General features: G+C 33.0%; 2 protein-coding genes across 9 annotated transcripts in view; one reads left to right on the top strand and one right to left on the bottom strand.

Moving 5' to 3' along the window:
- Positions 1 to 25011, top strand: part of LOC148627819 (uncharacterized) — a 114549-nt gene that overhangs the window by 71902 nt on the left and 17636 nt on the right. For all 8 annotated transcript variants that reach the window (XM_088579516.1, XM_088579535.1, XM_088579545.1 and 5 more), the window contains 4 exons: positions 14938 to 15137; positions 17592 to 17656; positions 18570 to 18683; positions 22589 to 22668. In XM_088579516.1, coding sequence (XP_088435642.1) covers positions 14938 to 15137; positions 17592 to 17656; positions 18570 to 18683; positions 22589 to 22668 — 459 coding nt within the window. The remainder of the gene's footprint in view (positions 1 to 14937; positions 15138 to 17591; positions 17657 to 18569; positions 18684 to 22588; positions 22669 to 25011) is intronic.
- Positions 1572 to 5333, bottom strand: LOC148627820 (uncharacterized). The gene has a single exon (XM_088579657.1). The coding sequence runs from the start codon at positions 2656 to 2658 to the stop codon at positions 1774 to 1776; it is 885 nt and encodes a 294-aa protein (XP_088435783.1). The 5' UTR covers positions 2659 to 5333; the 3' UTR covers positions 1572 to 1773.

Genomic DNA, 25011 nt, shown 5'->3' with positions numbered 1-25011 from the left:
ACGCGTGCCAGCCTCTACCGAATTCGAATGTTTATTGTATCGGGTATTTTATTTAATTTTTGGGATATAGATGACCTAACGTGCGAAGTCATTCAATCTAAACACGTCTGTATGAATTATCATGGATTTTGGTAGTATTTTAAGATAATAAAATATCAGTGAAAAATGTAGCTATCACGTTTTGTTAAGCTGGATCAGTTTTTTTGAAGATGAAAGTACGAGATGTCCTGGCATGATATACGTGTAAATGTAGAAAATATATCTTGTTCCATTCTCTTGCTAATGCCTATGTAAGCGAGCACTGTCAGCGTCACAATTTTGAACTTTCATTTTACCATTACGAGCACAGCAGCTCCAGCTGTACTCTTTTTAGTTTTAACGGATTTTTACAAATTCCGGAAATGTAACAGTCTCCATGGATGGTAGGAATATTTACACGTAATGAACCAAGCTCCGAACAGTGTTTGAGTTCGAAATTCACTCTATATAGACGCTGCTGTCAGCACTCTCAGAAAATATAAGAATCTTGCAGAGTCGGCAGAATTGCTGCGCTTAGATACGTGTTGAACCAAGTACCATTATTTTTAGAATATACTATCTGCAGCATATATACATGTAAAATTCAAAATTTCATAGTTATTAGTTCACTCAAAACTAACGAAAAAAAGCTTTTGATAAAGACTGGGTAGCACGCAACGTATAGAAAACGTCGGGAAAAAGGCAGCGTGACATCACAACATACGTGCGTATTTATCTACTATTAAACAATAAAACTCATTTTTTTTTAGAATAAACATGACATTCTGATTATTTACACAGTCCTTTAAGCGTGAATATACTTTGGTAAAAATACTATCCGTAGTTATATTTTAAAACCGTAAGCAAGAAAGTAGCCAATGGACAACGTTGATAAAATTAAGATTTGTGACATACATGTAATTGAAATACGGACAAGAAGGCTTTTAACAAAAAGACTGATTGAACATTTTATATATACACATGTAATTTCATTGGGGTTATGTAATAAAATGTCAATATAGTTAATAAAAGTCCCGATTAAAAAAAGCTGTTCGCATAACTTTAAAAAAATGTCTAACATTTTGTCTTCAAATCGGTTTCTTTCCATTTTTACAATGTCCACATCAAAGGGGAGATATTTGTGATATTGTTAGGTTCATTCCACCTATTCCAACATTTTGAAATTTAAGTTAAAAAAACAAAAATTTCATGTTGGAATAGGTGGAATTATTGTGTAAACATTGGACAAACAATCGGATTAGCTTGTAAAAACATTATTTAATTGGTGATGTTAATTACAGGTAAAAAGGTGATTTTTTGTAAGAATGTTGGAATTAATATGTTTTGTAAATGTATCCTTTGCTTACTTCAGTACAGTTACTTTTGATTTTTTTAATGTTTATTGGGAAACTGTGCTATAAAAACTGATTTTGTCTGATATTGTATTGTTGTATTCTGTTATATTTGTGATGACTTTGTCTGAATCATGCCTCCTGGTATCTTCATGGAATAAATGATTTGAACATGAGAAAAAGAAATTAAAACTAAATAAATTCATTTTTTTTATTTTGTACATTTGATTATATATAAACAACATATTGAACAACTAAATTATTTAGCACTAACAAAATTCTTTGATAAGAAAGAAGCACAAATATAAACAAATTACTAAAATCATACTGCAATATTGCAAAAGTTAATTCAAGACAAAAAGCACAAATATACTGTTGAAACACAAATAAAACATAGTAAATTTCAGTCAATGTGTAACAAGTAAGATGCGGCATCAGCATACTGGACTGGTGTGAGTTCCTGGTTTTGAAGTCTGGTTTTCAGGTTGGCGAGTCTGTTGTCTATCTCTCTGTATTTTCTTTTCTTTGGTACTCGTTTACCACCAGCCGAATACTGTATTAGAGTCAATGCGTGTATTGCTTCTTCTTGTTTGAGTAGTCGAATCATGTTGAAAATGTTCGGGTGTGGTGATTTTACAAGTTTCTTCAACTTCCCATGCCAACCTTCAAGGTGATTTGTAGTTCTGGGTCCCTCTGTGGCGTAGTGGTTCCAGAGGTTGCGATGGCCTTCAACCCAGTAGCTGGTGACGCAGTCGGTGAAACCTAAAGTGTCAGTGTTGGTGTCAGCATCGTTGATGTCCTCAAGTGCATTAAACCATACGTCTTCAACAGTGTTTGGTGGTAGTAGTGGTAGTACAGCTGCTCTACGAACTAGTTGGTGGACATACTCATCATCTTTGTATGCAGTTTGAAGGCCATGTTTCTGTGCATTTCTCCATATACACTGGGTGTAGTGGAAGAAACAACCTTTGATGTTGATGCCAGGGAATACTGCGTAGGCGGCATTGTGTACTGCTGTTTCGTAGTCTACAAACATGGTTGTTGGGTGAAGAGGAGTGTTGTTGGTGTTACATAGATCTTTGAGTATACTGAGTAGTCGAATATACATTGGTTGTTCTTTACCGGGTAGTAAACTGTACACCAGTGGAAACATAGTTCCATCAACCATAGCGTGAAGAGTATATAACTGGTAAAAGTAGGTAGGGCATGAGTAAAATGTACCATCAGCATAAATAGTAGTAGCTGCAGCTAAGTGAGTAAGGTTGGTTGGTGTACTAAATATCAACATGCGGCCATGTGTGTTGTCATCTGCTAGAAGAAATTGTTGTCGAACAGTTGTTTCAGCCCATTCACCCTCAATATTAATATCAGCTGCTGAGTTTGGTAGTGCGGGTAGTAGTTTGTGTCTCTCGTTGTATAGGCTGCCTTTACAGGACTGGAAAGTTGGTATGTGTGAAACGAGATTATGTGTGTCATCATTCCACTCATTTTCACTCAAAATTTATTTTGTAGGAAAATTTATAAACACTAATTTTTCATATTTAATTCTCAGGTAAATTTTACCTGTAAAACTAATTAATTACTAATTATTGTAACAATATATTAGGCTATAATAACATCTATTGTTCTCTGCATGTTGGAATAGGTAGAATATGTAATTTCAAAATGTTGGAATAGCTAGAAGACACCATTGTAATACGCTTTGATCTTATCATTACGTCATGAAAATATGACATCATCTACAGCACAAACTGCTCATTCCAAAAAAGTTTTTTTTTTCAAAATACGCCAAGGAACAAGATAGATATATTGGTGAAAAAGGGAAGCAAGCATTTCTTAATGTTACCCGTCCACATATGAAAGTGGGCGTTCTTGTGATCGAAGAATGCTTTCCCTCTACAATTAACGGCATCTTTCAAAGATTATGATTTTAACCCTAAAACAACAACTATTTTCGAACAATTTTACATCATAACAAGTTACAGTTAAAAGACGAAAAAAAAAGAGAAAAAAATGATAAAAATAATATTGTTATTATTCGACAAACAGTGACAATCTTATCACTGGAGTTATGCATGCGAACATTTTAATACCTATATTGCCTTGATAACTTCACATTCTAATAGCAATATTCCGATTTTCGTAACCAGCCCCGGTCCAATCGAATGTGACACCAACAATGTACGCAACGTCATATCCGATTGTCAAACGACGTGTGATTTCAATAATGTGCGAGAATTTCGAATTTTAGTAAGAGAGGAATCGAACGCCTGCATGGAGCTTGGTAATGCACCTGTGACATAAACAAGACGAAATAGAAATAAAAATGAAAGGAATGCACTGAAGACGAGTTTATATTCTCAATTATAAAAAAAAAATAATAAAAATAATGGTCCTTGATAATTTCTTCTTATTTCCACTTATTTATACTATTACATGTAATAATAGTTTATACAAAGTACTTGTTCCTCGGTCGTTATAAATATATAGTTTTGTGTCATCATAGGATTCATTGTTGATAATACAGAGAGTAGGCATTTCAACGTGTTTTACATACTTAGTATCGGTAAAGCTGTATCCCAAATCGTTTATGGAACTAACTGACTCAATACCACCATCTTTGAAAATCATACAGAAAGACCTATTAAATTACACCAAATGAAAAACAACTATAGCTGCACCACTTTCATAAATAAACAAATATAAAACACATAACAGTGAAATAAACACACAAAACAAAACAAACGATACATAATTAAATTAAAAGAAAATAAAAACTCTCATAAATTTTCACATACAGTTCAATACACGTTAAATAAGCTACCTGTTCGTTAGACATTCTACTTGTTCGTACGATTTTCTACCTGTACGTAAGATCACTAGCATGTCGAGCACAATATATAGAGGAATATAAAACACGAAAAACAAAATAAATTTGCGTGTTTTTTGTTCACTCCACCGGGCACGTTAACCATGATTACGTTTGGTTTTAAGTCTTTTAAAAACAAACGGCGAAAAGTTGCAATGCTATCATATTCGTGAACGATTGATAGTAAAGTGTGTGTGTGTGTGTGTGTGTGTTAGGGAATGGGCTTGTACGTGTGATTAAACACTGGAAACTAGTTTTGTTAAGTCGACCGGGCTGACTCTAACAACGGCTAGTACTTGAAAGTTTGAGTTTTATAATCAATAGACTTCCAGTAATGGAAAACAGTAGTTCATACTTGTCGATCCACTTCTTCATCGAACTTAAGTGTAGCGGACGAGATCATATGCTAAGCACTTCAATGTATATCGATATGTTCTATGAGGAGATGCTTGTAAATGGAAATGAAACATTCATTGAAGCAACGGAAATAAATTTTCAATTATTCATAATTGAAAATTTATACAAAAATAAGTCATAATAAACGCTGTACATAAACGTCCATTATGTGCACGTTTGACTTTTTATATTCCACAATACCACTTGCAAAATATACGTTCTATATGAATCGTTTTTTAATGATTTTCCTTGTAATATTATTGCAAAAGCTGTGTCCGTGCTCTTCACTTTCCTGCTCTCTTGTCCAGTGCAAAAAATACATAACAATGGAGCTTTAAATATAAATAAATAATTTCCTTGTGTTGTTCATGACATCCATCTCTCAGACGAATGATTCCGATTGCCTTTTCCGTCACTTTTACACACATAATTGCGTAGGAACTACTAATCCCATTCTAAAGTGTCGTTGCCGAGAAGGAGGAAGGCGAACTTCAATTAGACACCATATGGTCGCTGTCTTTTGAAGGATTTTGTAACCGACTTCATTAATGTTCATTACAATCATACTTCGTAGTTGATTACGTAATAATATTACAATATTGCCTCCTTCAGTGTATAAAACTGCCACTTCATGAGGCTTCTACATAGTGTATGTTTGTCGGCAATCAATCTTTAAACTTGCAATTTCCATGTGCATACAATACCTAAGGATATCAGACGTTTAATGCGTGCATTTAAAAGCAGTAAAATGTAAAATGTAACATATTTCTCGCTTACGGTAATTTCTATCCATTTTTTAAAAAAAGTTAGATAAATCATTTTAAATATTAAAACGACAAAATTGTTGCGTTTATAATGGTGTTTTGCAATCTTGATATCAGAAATCAATTCTGGTCGTAATCCTAATGTTCTGGAGGGCATATTGCTGGACGCTGAATTACTACTGTGCCAGAAAATTCCATAGATATTTAAAAAAAAATATTTTCGAATCAATTGTATATTAACCTATATTTTTTGGCTGTTGGTAGGCAGCGATGCTGCAAAGACCGTGATTGAATTCGACAAATCGAATGATGTTTTACAAAGTCGGTTTCTCTTGTGATTTACTATGCCATGATAGTTTAGATTAAGGATATTGATTGGATGGCTCCTTGTAGAGGAGATGTTGATAAACATTTAACCGATACAGATCACCAATGTGACAATGTCGTTATCACATGGAATAATTTTAAAAATTTCATAATGGGATTAGGAGTATGTAAATCAATTTGATGATACATATGCAGAAGTTTGGCACATGCTGTGTTTCAATAAGGTAATTCAGTTTTAACTTTTTGCATTTGAAATATTGTTTTCACAATTTTACCAAATGATACAACCAACCTGTGATACATGTATATTGGCTATTATAATAGTTTCAATTCGATAAAAACTAGTATTAAAAAGCAAATGAATATTATAGCAAAATATAGCTAAGATGTGTCCTTAGCCTAAAAATACTCTATCTGAGAGGGTCATTTTTTAGAGAGTTTCTGTGTCCTGGTATCACTCTATGAAAAACAAACCCCACCTGCTTCGTGCAGCGATAGCGGTAACCAATTTCAACTATTTGGACACACTATCCCTACTCGAAACCATACATGTAGTTATTATCGTTATTTTGGTTAGAGAATTCAGTTTTTTATGTTAGTAATTTCCTGCAATAAAACTGAAAAAAAAATGAAAACGAATTGGTACTATATTAGACGGTTGAAGCATCGGTCATAACCCTGGCTTCGTTCAAATTATTTCCCTCGAAAAAAAATTGTCGGTCCTGACCCGAATCAATATAAATCGTTAAAACCTTTCAAAGCAGTCTTCGTAGTCTTAAGTGCTAACACAGTCTCGGTTAGCTTTATTTGTAATTCTTTGTTTGCGACAAGTTTTGCCCTATCAACATCAGACATGAGACGGTCATTGTCCGAAATAGTTCCAAGATATCTCTCGTAAAGCATGTAGTTGATAATTGTGAAAGTTGGCAATCAGTCATACTTTTGGATTTCATTGGCTATTCAGAATGTCCTGAACTAAAATACTGTACATGTGAGTTGAAAGAAGCCCGATTCTTTGTATTCACTTTAGAGTCGAGAGAGAAATAAACAGGCCAGAAGTTCGTTTTTGTACTTTTTTTCAGTTGCATTTATTCGATTAAGTGACTTAAAGATTTACTTAATCCAATATCTTCATATAGGATGAAATTGTATGAGAACTTGTGAGTTTTTAGTTGTCAATGAAGTTGTTGCTTGGTGTTTGATATAACAGTCGACAGTAAGTTTACTCTACTTTGATTTGAACAATTTCTACAAATGTATATGCCAACATTGTTTAAATGGTCACGACAATGACAATACACAAAAATTCCCGCGGATGAAAAACTAGATGCCTAGAAGACATTGAAACCCCCACCGGCAATATAGGAAAACAGTATTGAAAAAGCTGTTACATTATATTGAATTGTAAAGTTACGGGTTACACGCAAATAACTCGGAGTTCAGGTAAAAATTAAAGACATTGTACAGACCAAATTAACGTTTTCGTACTTTTAGATTTTTTATAAAGGCGATAAGATAGTGTGAATTTCGAACTGTATCTGAACTATGTAGCGAATACTCTTGATTGTCATTACAAATTGTTATTTGTAATTTGCATTCGGGCAAATTAGATGAAAGATACAGAAAAAGATCAGAGTCGTCTTTAATTACGACCAATACCATAGCAAAGAAGAAAAAGCAGTTAATGTAGACATCTAAGATATTCGTGCGAAGAAGCCTTTTGTGCGGTATAAATTGCGTACTTGAAGAAAAAAGAATTGTTTGTATGTGTACGTATTCTTCATGATCGGCTTCTATTGTTTTGAAAAGTTCATCCCATTCGTAGCTTCTGATCATATCCTTAATTACCACTCTTATAAATTCAAAAACCTTTTGTAGGAAATATACCATCACTTCAAGGCTTGTCAGAAAGGAGTTGAATAGGGATACCTGAGTTGTCAGTGTTTTTAAAGAATATTTTTTCGCACAAGTGTAGTCTTAATTTTATAACGTATTTGCTGAAAATATCTTATGCCAGGCATTCTTTGAAATTTTGAATTCGCGTACATTAATCAATCAACAAAACTACCATGTTCATGTTTTATTTTTCAATTAACTAACACACGCACATTTATGATAGATTCTGATAGTTCACCAGTTAAGTATTAACGTAAAATCTGTCTTTTGGTTCCAGTCCAAGCATGCTTATGACAAATGAAATCATCATTAGAGATAATTTGTAGTTCTAGAGAAAACGTTTCCCTGAGTAGTCTAACTAATAAAAATTAACCAGATTAATTTCTACTCAAGAGGCAGAATAGCAACCGCACCACTTAAGCTGCTATCTTATACAGAGTTTGTGAAATCTAACGATTAAATGTCATTACCGAAAGCTGGATCTTTTGTTACAGTGCAGAAAAAAAAAGAAAAAAAAGACAATTATAATACCACAAACACCTTTTTTCATAATACACAGCAAGTGTCAAATTACTTAACTTACTTAGTACAATTAGGCCGCTCTACAATTTTGTCCTGTTTGCACTTACCTCATATTATGCTAATCCTTTCTTCAATATTTCCGGTTCGTTTGATACGTCATTTTTATATGGATCTATGGAGCAAAAAAAAAAAAAGTAAAAAAAAAAAAAATAAATAAAAAATGGTGTTTTGCTGAGCAATTCAAAATTGAATGTAGGTGTGATTGGCCGTGTCCATGGTGTGTTCGTGAATAATAGAAAGTAAGTATTTGTTACAGTAAAAAAAATTGTTGTTAGCTTTTGGTAAGGTTATAATGGTCAAATAAAATTGATAGGGCATCTGAATCCATTGAAGTCAAATAAATAGGAGCATTCACACCATTTTGATTACCACTTAAACGCCGTTTAAATGTTCCTTTGCTAGAACAACGCCATATAAACCAGTTGATATGCGTATTTTGATTACTATCAAGAATGCCATAAAAGTCTGCGAGATAATAGCATTTTGTTTCCGTACAAAATTACATATGTAACAATTGGTGATTGTTCAGCAGTAATAGTCTCATCAAAACTGTGAAATGCATTTTGATTATAAAGGAAGTTCGTTAATATTGTTCTATACTTGATTAATTATTCAAAAACCAATCATCTGGTTTAGAATTAAAAAAAAATGCTTTACAGTCCATGATGAAAATAAATTGATTATACCTTTTTACAGTTCAAAATATGAACATCAGCATTGAAAATTTAGGTCACTGGTGTGTATTCTGTTCTTTAGCAGTGTTGACATGGTCTATCTTCATTATTAATATCAAGAAAAATTTTGGTTATAAACGTACGGGTCACATCTGGTCTGTTCCATACAACATCAATGAAGAGGCTCGATACTAGCCATGGACTTTAGATACAAGGGATGCTACAGTTAACTTTAAAACAAGTCTATGCTATTGCTATTTGTTTCATTCTACTCAAAAACCGATTTAGCTTAACTGATGTAAATGTGGTTGTATATTTTTTTCTTTTTTCGACATGTACGTTGGAGGTGATCCCAGCCGAAATACAGATTATTCATCAACAATAAGTGTTTTATATTATTTCTCCACTCGAGATAGTAAATAAAGATTTTTAACGTATGAGCTTTAGCAAGCATGTTAAATTCTTAATATTACCATAGAGAATGAAAAAATAGTTTATATCAAAAATATGTGGAAGGAGGATCGGTTTCTCCCTAGAAGTCCGTAGAAAACTTGGAAAATGTGAAATGACGGTGGAACCTGTCGCAGAAATTTGATCACCGCCCGTGCATTTTTAATCCAGCTTAGAATCTAAACTTATTTACCAGTATCTGACATACACAAACCTAGTCTAAACCTTGTCTGACGAATGTTGTATGAACATGTTTGCTTTTCATCGATATTTTATCATACTGAAATAATAGGGGATGCATTTAACATATCTATGCATGTATAAATTATTGATAGGATACGTTTGCACTTTTATAACAAAATGGGAAAGAAAATAAAGAGGAGAGAGAAAAAGGCAGACAGAGCAATTTTAAAAATAAATCAGTCATATTCCCTTTTGTTTTGAAATGAAATGAATATTAAATGTGTAATTACAAACCCATTTTGTCTGCGTTAATTGACTATATACGGTAATTTACCATTCAACTGATTCTGCACGATTTTGTCCCTCATATGATTTCACTCATAACCATCCTTTTATAGTGTTCCTCTGGGCTTTCTGGTGTTTGATGACAGGCGTTTATCAAATATTTGTCATTAAATAATACTTCAACTCTTACAGTGCTCGCTGTCTTTATAGATGTTGACACAAAAATTAATAATGCTATCATGGTATCAGACCATTAAAGTCCCAGTCCAATTCAAGAAGTTCGCCAAAAAAAGAAAAAAGAAAAAAAAGTTCAAATAACCCTATTTAACATCGAGTTTCTATATAATTGCCGTCTGATCTTTCATACACCTTAAATCTTTTGTTTCTTAAGATATTTTTATGGACTGAATGCTTATTGGTTTCTCGGACACTCGAAGGGTGAAGGTGACAGTTCAATGAAATAGAATTGTATACGTGATCATGCAATTTACGCTGAAGAGTCTCAAATGAAGCCAATTATTTTTTAAGAACTTCTTCGAAGCTTATATAGTAACACTTATTTCTAGCTTTAGAAGCATACATGTACATTTATATGTCAGGTACATGTAATTCTTTAGTTTGGTAAGAGTTCTGTTATGTATCGGATTACGATAATACATTTTGTAATTGAAATGAATTGACATTCTGTAACGATCAGTTGATTGCGCTTGATCGAGTCTTTCAATTTTTTCCCGTTCAACTCGTGCTAGAAACATGTTTTCTTAACAGACATGATGTTAGTTTCAAATAAATGCCAACTAACGATCGTTTGCTCACCCAAATGTATACGTCAAACAACGACAATTTAGCAATATTTCGATGGACCACTTACACGAATTAGAAGTAATAGAAAATTATATCCCAAAATGATTTAGATACGGAACCGGTTTTATACGGAATCTTAGTCGTGGCTGTAACGACAATTGGTTTCCTATCTAAAGCCAGACGTAGATTAGATATTTGATTTAACCGTCCATAAATTTGTGCCGGAATGGATTTATCATGTTTCTTCCGGGAAATTCGTGTCATATTATTAAATTGTGTAGTATAAATAGAATCATATCATAATTAAACACTCGCATAGGATGCAATGAATTATAAAATGGACAAATGTAATGGCACTTAGGTGAAGGAAACACACTTTCGACGAAACGAAATATCAATGTAAACTTACAGCCTACAGAATCATATATCGAGTTTGCTTATCTGGTTAGTATTGCTGTTGAATGGAAGTCAGTATAATGCTCAAACCATCGGTTTGTTTAACATACATGTACATGTAGTCAAAACAACATATTTATTTCAGTGCTGTTATGACTTTATTGTCGAGTAAAGCCCGACCTAGTATGGGACATATTATAATATATCAATTACAGCTATTGGCTATTGACCTGATGATTCTAAGATTGTCTAAACACTTAACAAAATTCAAAAACAAGAACTGACACAATAAATCATTCAACATGCTTATTGAACAAACGTGGTGTTTTGAGATCGGCTAAAAATTGACCAATTATAAACGTTTATGGAGTAAAAGGAAGTTGTACTATTGATCTTGATCGGAGGTAATTTTTTTTAATGAAGTAGTACTCCAGCTAAGAATCATGCAGAATGTCATTCATGGTTGGAAAATCTACTTTTGTATTTTTGATATTTTGTTTAAAATGCTATAGTAAACAGAAGTTAACATTTAGCTTTTTATAGAAAACATGTTCTTAGGAGATAAACATTTTATAGAATGCACCGTAGAATTAAAAATTAAGGGAAATTACTCTGTAGATACACTAAAATTCAATAGAAACCACTGGGTTTTCCATGAGGATTATCTTCTAAGAGCAGACAGATTGGAATGAATGATTAATAACACAACTTAATAACAAAAAATATTTGTTTGTTTGTTTGTTTGTTTGTTGGGGTTTAACGTCCGAGCAGCAATATTTCAGCTATATTCAGACAATGAGCATGAAATGGATGATAAAATGAACATGAAATGAAAAAAAAGGATGGGTCACAAGGATAATAGGGTCGACAAATTTTGATTGCCACTGGAAAAAGGGGGGATGGGTAAGGTAGGGCAATTTAGCCTCCTGTGGCGGAGCGCAAAGGTTCCTACTCCTATCGAATACCACAGCAGGGTTCTTTAACGTACGAGGAACGTGGCATCTTTCCCAACACGGTGCACCACTATGGTTTGCGGTCAGGTTTTCCGTATTATAGCCTGACAACCCCAGCATGTAACATGCCAAGGGTACCCCATTCCACCACATGGGGCACACATCCCAGTTGCTCTGTGGGCAGAGCGCCTAGCCCCCGGCTAGGTTTTTGAGCACTATATACGACAAGCTTAGCGCTGCTTCAGGCCTATTCTTTTAACACCCGGACCTGCACGGGGCAATAACAAAAAAATAAAACTATGTAGCATTTTTTTTGATGTATCAGATATTACATAACTTGTGTGATTCTTACAAAGACGGATACTTAACAATGACAGTACCAGTGTTTGCTCTGATACAAGTCGAAAACATAACTTCAAAAACAAATTTCATTTTATGTCAATACAAATATATATCGGTTCTATGTGTAGTGAGTTTCGCAATAATTGTTTTAACTGTTTTAATTGTCTTCTTAAATCTTACAATTTTACAAGTAACACTTTTATGCTAAGAATATATTCAAATCAAGTAGGTATTATGTACATATAATTCCTTTTAAGGGATGTTCTACAATATATGAATCTGTGTGGTGATATAAGAATAAGCGGAAGTCCTAGAACATACTACTATGTTATTTACCCTAAGAATTATTCAACGTACCGAAATATCTTAAAATCCAGAAACTACTTAATATATGTATTCTTAATCAACCTCGATTACCCTTTTGGGTCTTGCATGGTCGGTTTCCTTGTTTAGTAGCAGAACCAAGCCTTTGGAATACCTGACCGGAGTCCTCGGTCAAAGCATGTCCTACAAGAACATGGACTGTTGCATTAACGATCTGACCTACGACCAGACCCCAAGTTGGTCAAAGAGCGCTACCCCCACTTTAGCCATTGTGGAGGTATGCCAATTGAAGAGTGAAAAATTCAGTAACGACAGCAAACCTTTTTGTACTGTCTGAGTTAGTTTCTGAAAACTGATCGATTGGTAAATTTCTATACAAGGCCGTTGTCAAATTCATTCAGTCAGGAAGAGATTGCAAAATGGAACGTCGTATAATAGGTTTGCACACAAAAGAAGAAGGGGGACTTTAACGTTCTTTTTGACCTCAAGTATTTGTTGGACGAAGCGCAGTGGAACGAGGTCTAAGTCACCGAAACAAAACTTTTTTTTTATGAATAAAGTACTTTACCTTCATTAACTACATAACATTCCCTTTTTAGTATTTCTGTATTTAATTTCATTAATTAGTAAATAAAAAAGCTACAATATTCCACTTCAGCATAACAATGGCCGATCAACTTTATTTCAGTTGGATATGCGATATAAGGAATACAACAACATAAATTTAAGGACAATTTAAGGAGAGCCCCGTGTGGTATCCTGTTTGAACAAGGTCTTTTTCTGCAGTTATAAAGCAAAATCGCAAATCACGCTGACGACGAACTGATTTTTACCACCCGTTAATTACGTTTCGACGAATAGGAAACTTGTAGAAAATGTGCAATTCTTTTACCCTTTATTCTTTATGAACGAGTGAATTATTTTATTACTAATATTCAAAGGATTATGATTTAGCCTGTACCTAGTTTGAATTAAAACTGCAATAATAACTCTTTCATTGTACAAGCGACTTAGCTGAGTCAGATTTCTTGATACATTAAATACGGCCATTCTTTTCTAAGTTTCTTTACATGCCAATAAACATGCACTAGCTAAGACGTTACACAAGCAAGTTTTCAAAGATAAAACAAAATGTCAGCAATGTTGATTTTTATTGTCCTTCAAGTATGAGTATATTGCCTGAATCACTTCGCCTTTGAAATTTATTGATATTAAGCATTATCAGGTTTTCAGACAAAAGGGTCCCGAGACATGCCATTACAATACATGTTTTAATATGACATGGTTGAGAAAACTGAATAATGAAATATATCATAACTTGTTACAGCAAGGGAAGTAATCTACATAAACAATGTTACTTAAGAAAATGCAAGGATCTTGCCATTTCTCATTGGTTATTGATTCATTCTACAACATTATTTGTATTTCATTTCATGAAAGGATATTGTATACATTTATTTTAAAAAGTAATTGATATCTTTGAAGTAGATTAATTTTGATTGTCATTCAGGCTGATCACGTTGTTATGTCCCGTTTGCAAGTTCATGAATATACCACATACATGTACATGTAGCTGTGATTTTTAATTTCCGTGCAATCACTCTATTATTAGCATATTTCATGATGTACTGGTTTCCAACATTGTTTTCTTTTTGGTTGTTAAAGTTGATATGTTTTATATCCCTGTTTCAGGACGGCATCACCATATCTTCAATATTAGTTTAACTGTGCATTTGTCAAGAATTTAATTTCTAGGTATTTATGGCGAAGGGATCTCTTGTGCTATTTAGTTGAGCGAATTTAGCAGAACCTGCGTGTAGAAAAGGGAATTATAAAATGCGACAAATTCCGAGATTTATTAATATCATTCAAAAGAAAACGACTTTTTTTTAGCCTACCCGACACAAAGGAATATATAAGCTATTGTAATCACTTGGCGTCTGTCGTAATATTTTTTTTTAAATTTTCCTTTTGAAAGGATTAATTAAAATAATAATAAATCAAATTTAGCCCTAATTTTTGTTCGATCATCTAGATTGAAGATTATTTCTGGCGTTTTGATTTGCTGAAAAGATATTACCGTGCTACTTAAGAAAGAATGAACGCGTAAATATGGGGAAAACTTTTGAAAGGATAATTATGTATATCAAAATCTATGTACCATGCGAAGTATAAGGCTCCTTGGCGCCTCTTTTTTATATTATTGTCATTTACATGTATCTTACTTGATTCAGCAAATAAGTACTCCGATCAACCTATCAATACCATGTTAGGGTTCTGATGAAGATTGCTTGCAATAAATATATATATTTTTAATTCCAGTGCGTTTGACGTTTCCAGAGAGAATAGTTTAGTATCCGAAGACGAAGTTGCTAATATTTGTAAAGATTTGTGTAGATTGACTGTGAATAACGAGACTGAAAACGGGTATATAAAAGTGCTGCCTTCCCCACGTGTTTCGCCTGACATATTCAGTGCTGTCCCAGGTGTCATTGTTACTTCTGATTCGGAAGACACATCAGGTAAGTATCTGGCAAATAAGTGTCAGTAAAGCTGTTGGACTTTCTTTGATATTTTTATTCTTCATCTTTTCAAACGTGTGAAAATTTCCTTTTTAAATATAGTTTATCTGCTAGAATGTCCGTCGTCTGAACTCTCAGTCATAATTTCGGCTTGACATTTAATGCATGAATATATATGTACGATGTCACCCCATGGAACAAGTCTATTTTTAAGTTTTGTGACGCTGTGTCAAAGGTCAAAGTCGCTTTTAAACTAAAATAGTTTCGAGCATTTGCTTTCCCCAGTAAACAATGGCACAAGGAAGAAGATTAAAAAAAATGCATTATTTTATCATCCAAGACAAACCAACTGCAGGAACCCAGCAATATGATTGGTTAGAAGCCACAAGTATATCTTGAAATTTTGATTTGATAAATAAGTTATAACCAAGAAAACTTGCGGATTTAATTTAGATAATGAAGTATAAAATATGACGTGTTATATCTATTTTCTGTAAGTAAATGATGTTAAATTCATTTGCATTGTCACTGTGACCGCTGTCGTCTTCAATGGCGTGTGGTTAACAAGTATAAGTGTTCATTAAAGTTTTGTTTAACAATGTTTTCTATTGACTAAGCTAACCTTAAATTAGAGTGAATTTCCTCTACCGCAATTGCTGCATGCTGTTTCCTCAAATACTAAATGACGTATTTTCAGATTGACGAGTGTTTTATTTTCCCTTATGAGTACATAAACTATATCATAGCAATTTTTTTTTATCACATAGCGTTTATTCAAAAACAAAATTTTATTGGTTATACCTTAGAAGAGAGCAAATCTGGGATTTTGTCATTGCGTGCCAAAACTCCATTTGTTTTGCCTCTCTTGCTTAATTTATGACGTAAAATCTGTTATCTGATTAGATGACTGAAGAAACAAAAAACCTTTTTCGTGCCATTAACAATAAAATACTCATATATCAAAATAAGTCCTGATATTTCCCATACGGCACTAGGATTTTCTGAGTGCCAACGAGTATAAGAAAGCAATACCGAGTGACATATTTGAAACAATCCAATTCTTTGATATTATTTGATTTGAAATGGCATGACTCGCCAAGATTTGACATTTCTCGACGATGTCCAGTTAATGTCAGTCTGATTTATTCGCATGATTACCAACGACCATTGTTGCTGAAATGAGTACCGATATCTTAGTCAGGCGGAGTCTTTAATTTTATTGCTGCGATTGATTGTGTCTCGATATACTCCGATAAGGGCTTCTAACATCGGTTAATGGTTGATATTAAGGCTATAATAAGCAATTGTTTGCACCCGCTGTACGGCTAATATTAGGTTAGATACTTTTTAGTTAATCAAATTGAATATTGATTTCCCGAGAATTTTATAGGATTTACATTCTTTTAACAGACGCTAGTTTCATAAAATAGGATTCATATGTTTTCTTGGAAACTGATGTCCTTCGGTGTTCTTGTGTCTTGCTGTGTTGGCTGACTAGTATTTAAATAAGGTCAAAATTTTGCTAAAATTACAACTATTTCGATCCTTATAACACAGCGAGACACATGCCTTTATGAAATATTGATGTAAGAAAAGATTAGGTTCTCTCATTTTTCAGCTGCCACTGAAAGTATAAGTAAATCAGTATGTCGTGGCTTTATATACAAATATAGTATGCAAGAAAAAAATAATAAGTAACTGGAGGACTATTTAAATAAGGGTGAAAATTGTACTTGTACGTGTATAGCAGCTATTCCAGAACATGAAAACAACTGAGATGCCACTTAAATAATAAATACCAACATAAAAGATAAATAAGAATAAAACAACAAGAAATATAACCTAGCCCCAATAATACAAGTGAAATAATCTTAGCTTTTATATTAGAAATTTAAAAGAAATAGAGTAACCTGCATATAACCTATCCCCAGCTGTAATGCAAGTGAAATAATCGTAGCCATAGAAATTGAAAACAAAAATAGAATCATGACCTATTTCCCTATCATACAAGTGAAATAATCTTAGCCGTAAAAAAAATAGAAAAGAAATCTTTAAACATCGTTTAGTAAGCTTCGACTGTTATTAAAGTAAAGTAAAGTTTCACATTTTTCATTCATTTATTCTACAGCTAATAAGACGAGTCTAGACCCAATGAATGTGCTCATAAAATGGAATTATTCTGTCATCAAACCGTTGCAAACGCTGTAACCGCTTCTGACACTTCTTTAGAGCACTTACGGACCATTGTCATCTTTTAGATATTTCTTTGACAAGAATGGTATTAATTCAATCGTGTTCTCTCATAGACACTTGTTCAGAATTTTGCAGGAGATGGGATACGCAACTTTTCGTGCTTTTATACTAATATAGTTTGATTCTAAACCTTATGCCAGACCTCATATTTTGTTTATCACTTATAAGAAATATTTTTTCATTAATTGCTCCTATTTTCAGATTCTCAAAAAGGAAAGTCAAGCAGTCCTCACCGAACGCACAACTTTCTGTCAGTTCCAAGAAAAGTAAGCTTTATTACTTTTGTTACTTTGTATGTATGATTTTAGTTACTTTATGTTCTTTGTTGTGTATGTCTGTTTTCCATGTCTGGTCTTTGTCCCTGGATTTCATTCTTTTGATTACCGCTATAACCTTGGTTCCCTTGATTACTCTTACATTTACCAAAAACACAAATTCCACAATTTTACAAGGCTGTCATTGTAATCGATCAAATGATCACATTTTAATGTCATCACTATTTATAATTATTCATAACTCAATTGAATATGACTTCCAGGGTAAGAAATTATTTTGGGATACTTTTGGATCTATGGCATCAATAATGGTCATTTTAGAATTTATAATGAACAGTAAACTTTTCCACAATGTCTACTTTTTGCTAAGTTTATATCTTAAAAATATATGTATGCATCAACATGCATGGTAAATGGTTACTACTTGACTGTGTACCGAGTTTTAGTTTATATTTAGAAATCCAAAAAAATGCAATGTGCCAACATTTTGTGTCAGATATTGAGTTGTCTATATTTATTGTTAATATTTTTTCGATCTTTTTGTTTAAATTCTTCTAGAATACTACATGGTAACATGTGTTTTGTTTTATCTAGGACACAATCAGCAATAATTGTTTTGGTATTCCTTCATATTAGATATTTACAATGCCTTTAATGAATACTAGATCAATGTAAGACAAATGACACCAAATCGAGGTCATAACGCAATTAACTATGGGGTTGAAGAAGCTACAACCCGTATACTCTAGCCCCATGGCTTGTATTCCTTTTGGCGTAAGTAAGTTTTTTGCTCCTGTAAAATAAAATTCCTCGCTTATTTCAAATATTACTATAGTACTCATTAGTCAGCGTATAATGGATTTGTAAAAAGTGGTGGAAATGAATATTTACGTTATGGTTTTAGATCAAAAGAAGTAGAAGTTCCGGTAGTGTTACTAGTGGCTCAGACGAAAGTGATAGTGAAGTGTCGCCCCCTATATCACGACGAGGACGCCGATCTGCAATCGTGGACACTAAGGTAAGAGGCAATAATTCTGAGTGTCTTCATTCTAGTGGGCCCAAGAACCCTGATTCTGAAATACTTTTTATCCGGAATATTTACTCTAAGAGTCAAAGTATAAATTATAGTATTTTCATCGAAATTATGCAGTGTATTAAATGTGATATTTCATTGATAGGAAGTTCACGTGCTCATTATATTTGCAACATATTTCAAAATCATGTTTTCATCTGATCCCGGTCGAATTTTGTATACATTACAGTTTGTAACAATTTGAACGTCGGTTACGTGTATTCTTTATAGGTAAAATATTTTGATTTTAATAGTCAGTGCAGTTTTGACTATCTACACGTATAACAGTTGTATTGGGGGATTGAGTAGTGTTGATTTGTAGGATAATTTCAATGCCAGGAGTATTTCAGGAAAAAATGTATAACAAACATGCCATTTTGTGCTTATGGGTGATAATTGAATGTGGTTATGAACTAGGAAAAACTGTGAACAACGAACACTTAATTGATTTTCCTCCGGGACCCACTCTCTCATTTGACGGCATGCACCTTTTGACCCCAAAATTGATCTCCGCCAATTCTAAAATACAGTGTAGAAGGTACTAAATAGAAATATATAAAAATTACATTGAATTTCAATTTGGGATGCACATGATGTAAGAGGAGTATTAGGTAAATGATGGGCATCCTATATTCGTAAAGGCAATGTCTGTGTTTATCTATGGAAAATTTCCCCACGACTTCATAGACCAAAATCTGAAGTCGGTGTTGCACATCTTTTAATATTTGATAAATATTCTGTGACAATTTTTAAAATCAAACTCTAATCAGTAGGAGGAGCAACAGATAAGAGAAGGGTGTCTCAATGTTTACGGATAGAATGAAGTACGGACGGACACCCCTACCAATGAATACCCCATACTTACAAGCGCGTAGGTGTATATATAATTTTAAATGCAGAAATACGAAAAAACAAATAAATTTCGGCCATACATGTATTATATGTACACAACTAATGCGTTAACCCTAGTACAAAAAAGTTACTACCATGCTGCATAATTTGACACGAGTGAAATGGAAAGCGATTGCGTTTGGATGTAAACATTAAGCACATAATTTCAAATATAAAACAAACTAACATTTAATTGTAAAGCTTGATCCTCAATAATTAAAAACCTAACCAAGCAGTAACGTGGATCACGGGCTTGATGCATCTGACTTATGGATTTGTGATGTACTTATTTATGTTGGCTGAACCGCACAGTTTTAGTAAACGTGCATAATATATGCGATTTTCGGACTTTTTAACCTTTTGTCTTCTGTAATTATTTAGTTAATAGTCTTTATAAAGATCAGACGGAGGGTGATTCATGCATGTAAAAAAGACAACCAAAAACAAAGAAAAAAAACGAAACAAAACACAACAAAACAAACTAATTTACCTTTGTTTCTAGTCCAGAAACAGTTACAAATCATATTAATAGTCTTAGTTTTTTTCATTTGGTTGTTGTACTTTCGAGATAAAACTAGTATAGATTGTGTATGTGTATTTTCACTTTGCAAGGGTTATCGTTCTTGATTTTTAAATGTGGGAGATGAATGTATGGTTTTCTTAAAATACAGAATTGAAAACAGAAATGATTATTGTTACATGAAAATATAGTGTATGTAGACCAAAATGCATCGTTTGTTCAGGAGGTTATCACCTCTACCATTGGTACTGTCTGACTTTTATATGGACTGTTACTTAAGTAATATATTAAGGATTAAGCAGTGCTAAAGTCTTGATAAGAATAATGCCAATATTGATAGGTGAACCAAGAAAAAACAATCATCACAAAACAAATGGAAACTTCAATAGATCTTCATCTTACAACTATGGTTTCTATAGACTATAAAACTTGTAGAATATAGACTATAGACTATGAAAAAATGTCAAAAGTTTGTTTGTTTCATGAACAAACCCCATGAACTTCTTCTAACTTACTATATATCCCTGTAACAATAAGAAATTTACTCTCGGTCAAGGAAAACCATGGAATTAAAAAAAATATCAGCAATTTTGATTTCCGCTAGAATCTATTTTCCCTTGATTACTCTTTAACAAAAACACAATGGTAATTATAATACTACTAGGCGCCCTATGTATTGCTCTATGCCCATAACAATGCATCGTTGTGTAGTTTTAATGTTGTATACAGTGCGCTTTTCGCAAAAAAATAAGTACCAGTCTTTATAAACATTATACATGAGGTAAAAACATTGACTTTTAATTCTTATTCAGAAACACTTACAGACTACATAACCACAGTGACTCATAATTTGTAATTTGGTTGTTGCACTTTTAAGATTAAATTTTTATAGATTAAGAAATTGGTACATTGCAACAATTATCGTTCTTGATTTGGTTGAATTTAGTGATGATTAAATGCATGGTTTTCTCAAAAATACAGATTTTAGAAAGGACAACTGTTCCACGAAAATGTATCATATGTATACCGAAAAACATAGTTTTTCGATGGATTTTTCTACACCATAAATCACCTCTGCCATAGGCATGGTCTAGATTTAATCTGGACTGGTACTTAACTCAGAATATTGAAAGGAATTATCTATTGATCTTAATAATAGAACCTGAATTTTGGTCATTGAATCTGTGGTTTGCACGAGGACCACCATGTGTAACGATTGACGTACTGTTTTTCCTGTCAGCTGCACGTCAACCGATTTCAAGCTTGTATTTAGAAACGTGATGGTCAACTCCATTTAAAGTAAGGCATATACGGTCATTCTGTATGTACGCTTCTCAGAGTTCATATTCCATAATTATCTTACTCTATTGTGAGTTAAAAGTTATTGTATTCGGTCTAAGAAAATCATTTTATTATAGCCATATAAGTATCAGTCTTTATAAAAATCAGGTGATTCATGCATGTCAAAAAGCGAAGCAAATTACTATTATTTCTTGTTCAGAAAAACTTACAGAACACATAATCACTTATATTTTTCATATGATTGTTGCACTTATGAGATAAAAAAAACTATAGATTGTGCATGAAATTGGTTCTTTGTAAGCGTTATTTGTCTCGATTTGATGTTATTTGGTCGAATTTAGTGGGAGATTAATGTATGATTTTCTTAAAACTGCAGATAAAATTATGATTCTAGAAAGGGACTATCGTTATCTGAAAATGCAGACCGAAAAAGCATCGTTTATAGGTGGATTTTGCTACACCATGAATCACCTCTAACATAGGCAGTGTCAGAATTTTATCTGGACTGATCCTAACGATTCCGGATATTGGAAACATTGCTGTTACCTATTGGTCAAAATATTATAATTTGAGTTCTGCTAATTGTTTCTGTTCTTGTCACGAGTACCATCAAGCCATGTATTGTATTTCCTGTCAGCAGCATGTCAACCGATTTCAGGCATGTGTAGAAACGTGATAAAGTAAGGCTTACATGAATCAGGTCATGTATGACGTGTTGAATATTTCTTATAAAAGATGTTTTTATTCCATAATTATCTTCTTCAAATACATCATATCAAACTTTATTGTATCATATCATCTCAGATCAACCTGAAAAAAGCACATCATTTTATTATAGTCATTTTAGTAGATGTCAAAGTTAACTATCGTCACAAATCCTGAAATCAGAATTGATCTTGTTGATTTTTTGTTAAAACAAACACCCTACCGGTGCACCTGGTCCATGCTCCCAGTTTTTAGTGGAGTCCGGGTTGCTCATTTTTTATTGGTACTTTGTATGTATGATTTTAGTTACTTTATGTTCTTTGTTGTGTATGTCTGTTTCCATGTCTGGTCTTTGTCCCTAGATTACATTCTTTTGATTACCGCTATAACCTTGGACCCCTTGATTACTCTTACTTCCTTTTTTTTGTTTCAGAATTTTGGAGATGTCTCCCCATCTAATTTGTCACCGGAAGTATCGCCCAGTAATTCTTGTGACGAAGGAGAAACCGCCAGGTACAGGCATTATACGTTTCTTAATTACGTTAAAAAAAAATAAGAAAAACTATGAAGGTTTATAAAAAGAATCCATTACTCATTGTTTGCATTAACTAGAAATTAAATTTGTTACGCCCTATGAATTAAACATATTGAAAATATTGAAAATAATTGAAAATCGACAAATGTAATATGGAACTGTACATAACTCATTTGTGATGCGTGCTAATAATTCAATAAGGCAGAATCCAGCCCTTTTGTCTCCAGTGCACAGTTCAGTACTGACATTGATGTTCCTTGCGCCAGGAACACAATGCAATGTGATACCATACTTTTAAAGTTTTATCATGTTCTATACCTAATTCCTTGAATCTTAGAATTGCGTGTTGCAAAAACAAAACTAGAAATGCGAAGGAAAAAAAAACCTAAAAAAATTATACATCCCTATTCAAGGTACAAAAGTAAATTTATGATAAAATTAATGTTCTTAGATGCAGTAAAGTGAACTTTAAAATATTTCACCAAAATTGATTTCAAACTTTAAATTAAAGAGACCAAAAAAAAAAAATTTTCAAAGACTTTCCCTGAAAAGTTAATTAAACGCAACTATGGTAAAATGTTCTAATCAATTTAGATAGTTAATAAATTTCAGTAGTATGATCCATCCAGGCCTTCACTGCAATACCAAAAACACACTGGAAGTTTGAATTTTCAATTATTCTCATTCTTAACTGTCGAACAAGCCGCGTCAAAATGAGGAGACTGTCATATAATTTGTAAGAATTTTAGGTATAGAAAGGTGACAGATTTCTTATGAAATGTATATAAATTAGGCTTATTCCTTTTTTTAATCAATAAATATATACGGAGCTAGAGGAAATGTTCTATGCCTAGTATAATAAACCGTTTTGAGTGTTTTTGCAATTTCCCGATAACCATATTATGGATATATTCTAATCAAAGACAATTCAGGAAAAAAAACTTTATAAACGTATTTAACACCGTGACTGCTTTCTAAACGAAGATGTTTTTCTTTAGTCGTAAGATAGCGAATGAGATCGCGTCACGTTAATTGCATCTGTAAGTTATTGCACCATATTAAAAGGAAAAAAAGACTTAAAAGTTGAACTTGCTATTAATCTTTACATGTTATGTTGCCGTCGTAACGAACTCCTAATCCAATCTTTAAATTTATATTATATGAAATAGTCATTAAGGAAAGATTCATGGTGACGCAAACGTCAAGCTAGAGGTTAAAATAATTTCTTTCTTGATAATATACAGAAGATTTAGAGCATTTTTATTTAATTGAATAAATTTGGATTACTATGACCGACATCTTTGTCTTGATCATTATAGCCTGCGATACTTTTAAGTATCAGTCCTTGTAAAAAACAGACAGGAGATGATTCATGCATGTCAAAAAACCCACCCAATGCAGTTTTATTTCTTGTTCGAAAAACTGTTATAGATCACGTAAGCAGTCTTATTTTTTCATTTAGTGGTTGCGCTTTTGAGATAAAATTCATATGGATTGTACATGAAAGTAACAACAAGAGTTATTATAGTTCTTGATTTGGTGTGATTTGGTTGATTTAGTGGGATGTTAAAACGTAGTTTTCTCAAAAGTACAGGTCTAAATACAGAAAGGACTATTGTCACATAAAAAAAAAAATTATAGCATATGTAGACCAAAAAAAAAAGAATTGTCTGATCCATGGTTTTCTAGACCATGAATCACCGTACCATAGGCAATGTCTTAATTTTATATGGACTGGTACTTAACTGTTATGTGATGAACTCTTAATTAGTTTTTAATTTGAAAAAATATTATTTTGTATCGTATCAATGATATTGTACAATATTGGGTTATGTTGACCACTCTTGATTGGATAAGCCATTCGTCCAAATAACTGAAGCAGCAATATGCAAATGAAGAAAAATCCACCTGCCATTGATGAAAATATTTGACAGAAAAATATGCGAAAGACCATAAAAGGAAAATCTATCCACCAGTGATAACAATAGTTGTGGAATGACGTTGAGACTAATATAGCTCTGTCAACGAAACGACGCATGCTAAGTGTGCACTTTGAAACAGTTTGACCTGAACGTCGTGACAAAGACAGTTCGATCACGCCATAATCGACTAGTTAGTTCGAGTGTTCGAAAAATCCAAGGTTATTTATATTGATTATTTAGGAGAAAAGTTTGGTGCTTTGAATTGTGTTCGAGAAACCCCGGATGTTCGAGCCACCCGAGTTCGAGCGAGTGATGTTCGATTGTAGAGAGTCAGAGACGTCCTATGTATGTAGATCTCTGAAAAGTGAATGGTTAAGAATAGTTTTGTTGTAATTGACG

The sequence above is a fragment of the Perna viridis genome, chromosome 1 (assembly GCF_037379345.1).
Source record: "Perna viridis isolate PV_CMFRI_1.1 ecotype Kerala chromosome 1, ASM3737934v1, whole genome shotgun sequence".
Classification (NCBI taxonomy): domain Eukaryota; kingdom Metazoa; phylum Mollusca; class Bivalvia; order Mytilida; family Mytilidae; genus Perna; species Perna viridis.
Note: the sequence above shows the minus strand (reverse complement) of the source record. Positions and strands in the feature narration are given on the sequence as shown.